Here is a 7,500-nt window from a genome sequence, read left to right as displayed (position 1 = left end):
GTTTATTATAGATCAGGTGTGTGTGTGTGTGTGTTTATTATAGATCAGGTGTGTGTGTGTGTGTGTGTTTATTATAGATCAGGTGTGTGTGTGTGTGTGTTTATTATAGATCAGGTGTGTGTGTGTGTTTATTATAGATCAGGTGTGTGTGTGTGTGTGTTTATTATAGATCAGGTGTGTGTGTGTGTGTGTTTATTATAGATCAGGTGTGTGTGTGTGTGTGTTTATTATAGATCAGGTGTGTGTGTGTGTGTGTGTTTATTATAGATCAGGTGTGTGTGTGTGTGTGTGTTTATTAGGGCTGAAACGATTCCTGGAATAACTCGAATAATTCGATTACAAAAATTCATCGAGGAATTTTCGCTGCCTCGAGGCTTCGTTAAGTTTTTTTATTTTTTTTGCGTCATCAAAACTTTGGTATGAGTATAAAACACGTTTAATGTAGCTGCAGCTACCTGCTCCTCTCTCTGACACACAGACACTTCAACACACACACGAGCGCGGCGCGCCCCTTTTAACTTTTAGTCAGCACACAGCTGATCAGTGATCCAGACGACCCAGTCGGGAACACGTGATCCGGTCAAACGGTCGGCTTTTCTCCGTTCACTCTCTCCGTGTTTGCAGCTAACGTAACGATAGCAGCGTCCTCTCACAGTCTCTGTCATAGACACGTCTATGGTCTCTGTAGTCTCAGCTAACATAACGATAGCAACGTCCTCTCACAGTCTCTGTCATAGACACGTCTATGGTCTCTGTAGTCTCAGCTAACGTAACGATAGCAACGTCCTCTCACAGTCTCTGTCATAGACACGTCTATGGTCTCTGTAGTCTCAGCTAACGTAACGATAGCAGCGTCCTCTCACAGTCTCTGTCATAGACACGTCTATGGTCTCTGTAGTCTCAGCTAACGTAACGATAGCAACGTCCTCTCACAGTCTCTGTCATAGACGCGTCTCTGGTCTCTGTAGTCTCAGCTAACGTAACGATAGCAGCGTCCTCTCACAGTCTCTGTCATAGACACGTCTATGGTCTCTGTAGTCTCAGCTAACGTAACGATAGCAACGTCCTCTCACAGTCTCTGTCATAGACGCGTCTCTGGTCTCTGTAGTCTCAGCTAACGTAACGATAGCAACGTCCTCTCACAGTCTCTGTCATAGACGCGTCTCTGGTCTCTGTAGTCTCAGCTAACGTAACGATAGCAGCGTCCTCTCACAGTCTCTGTCATAGACACGTCTATGGTCTCTGTAGTCTCAGCTAACACAACGATAGCAACGTCCTCTCACAGTCTCTGTCATAGACACGTCTATGGTCTCTGTAGTCTCAGCTAACGTAACGATAGCAGCGTCCTCACAGTCTCTGTCATAGACACGTCTATGGTCTCTGTAGTCTCAGCTAACGTAACGATAGCAGCGTCCTCTCACAGTCTCTGTCATAGACACGTCTATGGTCTCTGTAGTCTCAGCTAACGTAACGATAGCAACGTCCTCTCACAGTCTCTGTCATAGACACGTCTATGGTCTCTGTAGTCTCAGCTAACGTAACGATAGCAGCGTCCTCACAGTCTCTGTCATAGACACGTCTATGGTCTCTGTAGTCTCAGCTAACATAACGATAGCAACGTCCTCACAGTCTCTGTCATAGACACGTCTATGGTCTCTGTAGTCTCAGCTAACGTAACGATAGCAGCGTCCTCTCACAGTCTCTGTCATAGACACGTCTATGGTCTCTGTAGTCTCAGCTAACGTAACGATAGCAACGTCCTCTCACAGTCTCTGTCATAGACACGTCTGTGGTCTCTGTAGTCTCAGCTAACGTAACGATAGCAACGTCCTCTCACAGTCTCTGTCATTGACACGTCTATGGTCTCTGTAGTCTCAGCTAACGTAACGATAGCAGCGTCCTCTCACAGTCTCTGTCATAGACGCGTCTCTGGTCTCTGTAGTCTCAGCTAACATAACGATAGCAGCGTCCTCTCACAGTCTCTGTCATAGACACGTCTATGGTCTCTGTAGTCTGTGAGCGCGCTGCAGGAGCAGACAGAAATACACTTTTAACAATAAACAGGCTGATAATATTAAATGTCTGATGTCTTCAAAGCTAAATCAAGACAGAACTTGTTTGTGGAATAATAATTTAGCAAATATATATTTAAAGTTTCTCAATCTCCTGATCTGACATAATGATTGATTCTGTGATTGATTCAACAGAACATAATGCTTTCTCAGTTAAATGTACAGTAACAGATGTGTAGGTGACTCAAAACACTATTTGTTATTTCAGCCATTAAAACATGTTTGGCCTGTATGTTTCATCTACCTGCCGCCTTGACCAGTGAATCAGAAAGTGAATTTGGGACCCTGTCAGTAATATGGTGAGCATCAGCAGCAGCTGTAGAGCAGAGGTGGTTGGCTGTAACAAGCAGGCGTTTCCATGGTAACTGCAAAGAAGCAGGTTTGTAGGGACGACCCGAGACGAGTTAAACCTTAATTAAGCAAAAGTCTGATTTATTAGATTACTCGATTAATCGACGGGATATTCGATAGAATACTCGATTACTAAAATATTCGATAGCTGCAGCTCTACTGTTTATTATAGATCAGGTGTGTGAAAGATTTTCTAAGAAAGGACTGCTTCCTCCTTTCATAAAAAGTAAATAACTGAAGTCAGAGAGAGAGAGAGAGAGAGAGAGAGAGAGAGAGGAAACGGGTAATTGTCTCCCATGGGGCGAGTTTAGCTCCTGTTAAATCTGAACCAGCCAATCAGAGAGGGTTTAAACAGGGAGCGTCCACTCTTCATGCTTCCTGGAGTCAATATGCTCTGTTGACAGTTCACTAAATGGTGATGTTAGCAGACTGAAGCTTGTTACCAAGACAACCAGCAGGAATCGTCTGTGTAACTTGAACTGGTGTGGTTCTGTCAGGAGCAGAGCAGGTTCTGCTGCTGGCCCGACGGACCGACCTGAGAAGGATCTCCCTGGACCTGCCAGACTTCACCGACATCGTCCTCCAGGTAAGCACACGAACACGCCGACGGGAACACGCACGCCCGTGACGGGAACACACACGCCCGTGACGGGAACACACACGCCCGTGACGGGAACACACACGCCCGTGCTCTGGCACTTTTTGTGACGGTGGCTCTGCGGCTGCAGGTTGATGACATCCGCCACGCCATCGCCATAGACTACGACCCCGTGGAGGGCTACGTGTACTGGACCGACGACGAGGTCCGAGCCATCAGGAGGTCCCACATCGACGGCAGCAACGCCATGATGCTGGTGACCACGGAGATCAACCACCCAGACGGGATCGCTGTGGACTGGGTCGCCAGAAACCTGTACTGGACTGACACCGGAACCGACCGCATCGAGGTACACCAGCAGGGCTGACCTGCTGTGTGTGTGTGTTGTGTGTTTGTGTGTTGTGTGTTTGTGTGTTGTGTGTTTGTGTGTTTGTGTTGTGTGTGTGTCTTGTGTGTTTGTGTGTTTGTGTTGTGTGTGTCTTGTGTGTTTGTGTGTTTGTGTTGTGTGTGTGTTGTGTGTTTGTGTGTTTGTGTTGTGTTTGTGTGTTTGTGTTTGTGTTTGTGTTGTGTTGTGTGTTTGTGTTGTGTGTGTGTTTGTGTGTCTGTGTTTGTGTTTGTGTTGTGTGTTTGTGCTGTGTTTGTGTGTGTGTCTGTGTGTTTGTGTTGTGTGTTTGTGTTGTGTATAGAGCTGAAACGATTCCTCGAATAACTCGAATAATTCGATTACAAAAATTCATCGAGGAATTTTCACGTCTATGGTCTCTGTAGTCTCAGCTAACGTAACGATAGCAGCGTCCTCTCACAGTCTCTGTCATAGACACGTCTATGGTCTCTGTAGTCTCAGCTAACGTAACGATAGCAGCGTCCTCTCACAGTCTCTGTCATAGACACGTCTATGGTCTCTGTAGTCTCAGCTAACGTAACGATAGCAACGTCCTCACAGTCTGTGTCATAGACACGTCTATGGTCTCTGTAGTCTCAGCTAACGTAACGATAGCAGCGTCCTCTCACAGTCTCTGTCATAGACACGTCTATGGTCTCTGTAGTCTCAGCTAACGTAACGATAGCAACGTCCTCACAGTCTGTGTCATAGACACGTCTATGGTCTCTGTAGTCTCAGCTAACATAACGATAGCAACGTCCTCTCACAGTCTCTGTCATAGACACGTCTATGGTCTCTGTAGTCTCAGCTAACGTAACGATAGCAGCGTCCTCTCACAGTCTCTGTCATAGACACGTCTATGGTCTCTGTAGTCTCAGCTAACGTAACGATAGCAACGTCCTCTCACAGTCTCTGTCATAGACACGTCTATGGTCTCTGTAGTCTCAGCTAACGTAACGATAGCAACGTCCTCTCACAGTCTCTGTCATAGACACGTCTATGGTCTCTGTAGTCTCAGCTAACGTAACGATAGCAGCGTCCTCTCACAGTCTCTGTCATAGACACGTCTATGGTCTCTGTAGTCTCAGCTAACGTAACGATAGCAACGTCCTCTCACAGTCTCTGTCATAGACACGTCTATGGTCTCTAGTCTCAGCTAACATAACGATAGCAACGTCCTCTCACAGTCTCTGTCATAGACACGTCTATGGTCTCTGTAGTCTCAGCTAACATAACGATAGCAACGTCCTCACAGTCTCTGTCATAGACACGTCTATGGTCTCTGTAGTCTCAGCTAACGTAACGATAGCAGCGTCCTCTCGACGGGATATTCAATAGAATACTCGATTACTAAAATATTCGATTGCTGCAGCTCTAGTTGTGTGTCTGTGTTGTGTGTTTGTATGCTTCTGAATATTAAAGGTGTGTTGTGTGTCTGTGTTGTGTGTCTGTGTTGTGTGTTTGTATGCTTCTGAATATTAAAGGTGTGTTGTGTGTCTGTGTTGTGTGTTTGTATGCTTCTGAATATTAAAGGTGTGTTGTGTGTCTGTGTTGTGTGTCTGTGTTGTGTGTTTGTATGCTTCTGAATATTAAAGGTGTGTTGTGTGTCTGTGTTGTGTGTTTGTATGCTTCTGAATATTAAAGGTGTGTTGTGTGTCTGTGTTGTGTATTTGTATGCTTCTGAATATTAAAGGTGTGTTGTGTGTCTGTGTTGTGTGTCTGTGTTGTGTGTTTGTATGCTTATGAATATTAAAGGTGTGTTGTGTGTCTGTGTTGTGTGTCTGTGTTGTGTGTTTGTATGCTTCTGAATATTAAAGGTGTGTTGTGTGTGTGTCTGTGTTGTGTGTCTTTGTTTTGTGTTTGTGTTGTGTGTCTGTGTTGTGTGTCTGTGTTGTGTGTCTTTGTTTTGTGTTTGTGTTGTGTGTCTGTGTTGTGTGTCTTTGTTTTGTGTTTGTGTTGTGTGTCTGTGTTGTGTGTCTGTGTTGTGTGTCTGTGTTGTGTGTTTGTATGCTTCTGAATATTAAAGGTGTGTTGTGTGATTTTCAGGTCACCAGGCTGAACGGAACCTCCCGGAAGATTTTGATTTCTGAGAACCTGGATGAGCCCAGAGCCATCGTCCTGGACCCTGTCAGTGGGTATGTTTCAGCCTGCACTCCCTCTCTGACAACAACAACAACACTCGTCGTCATGGCAACGGCTCCACAGTGCTGCTGGCAGCCTGATTTAAAGGGATACTTCACCCATTTACATGCAATATACATGTAACATGACGCTTTTTGCATCACATGAAGAAAACTTCTAGGCAAAGAAAAACACATTTCTCTGGTCTCAGGGTAAAATGAGGGCTGGACTCACGACCATCCAACACTACTACCATGTTTCTAATGATACACAGCTACATGTTTCTAATAATACACAGCTACATGTTTCTAATGATACACAGCTTCATGTTTCTAATGATACACAGCTACATGTTTCTAATGATACACAGCTACATGTTTCTAATGATACACAGCTTCATGTTTCTAATGATACACAGCTTCATGTTTCTAATGATACACAGCTACATGTTTCTAATGATACACAGCTTCATGTTTCTAATGATACACAGCTTCATGTTTCTAATGATACACAGCTTCATGTTTCTAATGATACACAGCTTCATGTTTCTAATGATACACAGCTTCATGTTTCTACTGATACACAGCTTCATGTTTCTAATGATACACAGCTTCATGTTTCTAATGATACACAGCTTCATGTTTCTAATGATACACAGCTTCATGTTTCTAATGATACACAGCTACATGTTTCTAATGATACACAGCTTCATGCAAAGAGGTGAAGGATCCCTTTAACTCCTATTTATACCACTAATAGTCCTGTCAGAGTTATATATTATATTATATCTATTATATATATCTCTTATATCCACTGAGACTCTCAGCTCACTGCGCCTGGCTGTTAGCACCCCCTGTCTGTGAGTCTGACACTCTCTCTCTCTCTCTCTCAGCTTCATGTACTGGACGGACTGGGGCGAGCATCCAAAGATTGAGCGGGCAAACCTGGACGGGATGGAGCGATTGGTTCTGCTCAACAGCTCTCTGGGCTGGCCCAACGGACTCGCCATCGACCACAGTGCAGGGAAACTGTACTGGGGAGACGCAAAGACGGACAAGATAGAGGTAAGACTGTGTGGGCGTGGCTTATGAAGAGGTGACTATGGTGAAAGGCTGTCTGTATGACTGTGTGGGCGTGGCTTATGAAGAGGTAGTGATTATGGTGAAAGGCTGTCTGTATGACTGTGTGGGCGTGGCTTATGAAGAGGTAGTGATGATGGTGAAAGGCTGTCTGTATGACTGTGTGGGCGTGGCTTATGAAGAGGTAGTGATTATGGTGAAAGGCTGTCTGTATGACTGTGTGGGCGTGGCTTATGAAGAGGTTGTGTTGGATTGATTTTGCTGGTTTGGTGTGAACTCCTGTTCAGGGTCAGATCAACCTCCTGACTCTTTGTCTCATCACATGATTAAAGTGGTCCAATAGCTTCAAATGCTTTTAGTGTCCATGAGAAACAAGCGTGCAGGTTTCCATTTGACTAAAACAGCAGCTGACGTCACTCCTCTGTTTCCTGTTTGGAGGAACAAAACTTTAAAACCAAAACAACCTTTTGGAAACTGTTATTTAAAATAGAGAAGTTATGAATACAACTTAAAGGAGCAGTCTGTAGCTCCGCCCCCTAGTGTTTAAAATGAGTACTGCAGTCTGAACTCTAATCATCACAGAGAGTTGGCCCCGCCCCTCCTCTCACACAGGTCAGCATGTGGTGGACACTGTAGCTTCAGTGTTAAGCCAGCTCTGCATGTGGTGGACACTGTAGCTTCAGTGTTAAGCCAGCTCTGCATGTGGTGGACACTGTAGCTTCAGTGTTTAGCCAGCTCTGCATGTGGTGGACACTGTAGCTTCAGTGTTTAGCCAGCTCTGCATGTGGTGGACACTGTAGCTTCAGTGTTTAGCCAGCTCTGCATGTGGTGGACACTGTAGCTTCAGTGTTTAGCCAGCTCTGCATGTGGTGGACACTGTAGCTTCAGTGTTTAGCC

General features: G+C 45.0%; 1 protein-coding gene across 1 annotated transcript in view; it reads left to right on the top strand.

Annotated features, from left to right (window-relative positions):
• lrp5 (low density lipoprotein receptor-related protein 5) overlaps positions 1–7,500 on the top strand; it is a 37,953-nt gene that overhangs the window by 3,089 nt on the left and 27,364 nt on the right. The window contains exons 3-6 of the mRNA XM_079373193.1: positions 2,921–3,009; positions 3,152–3,370; positions 5,450–5,538; positions 6,417–6,588. Coding sequence (XP_079229319.1) covers positions 2,921–3,009; positions 3,152–3,370; positions 5,450–5,538; positions 6,417–6,588 — 569 coding nt within the window. The remainder of the gene's footprint in view (positions 1–2,920; positions 3,010–3,151; positions 3,371–5,449; positions 5,539–6,416; positions 6,589–7,500) is intronic.

This window comes from Symphodus melops, assembly GCF_947650265.1.
Source record: "Symphodus melops genome assembly, contig: scaffold_258, whole genome shotgun sequence".
Lineage (NCBI taxonomy): Eukaryota > Metazoa > Chordata > Actinopteri > Labriformes > Labridae > Symphodus > Symphodus melops.
The sequence above is the reverse complement of the archived record's forward strand: the minus strand, read 5'-3'. Positions and strand labels throughout refer to the sequence as shown.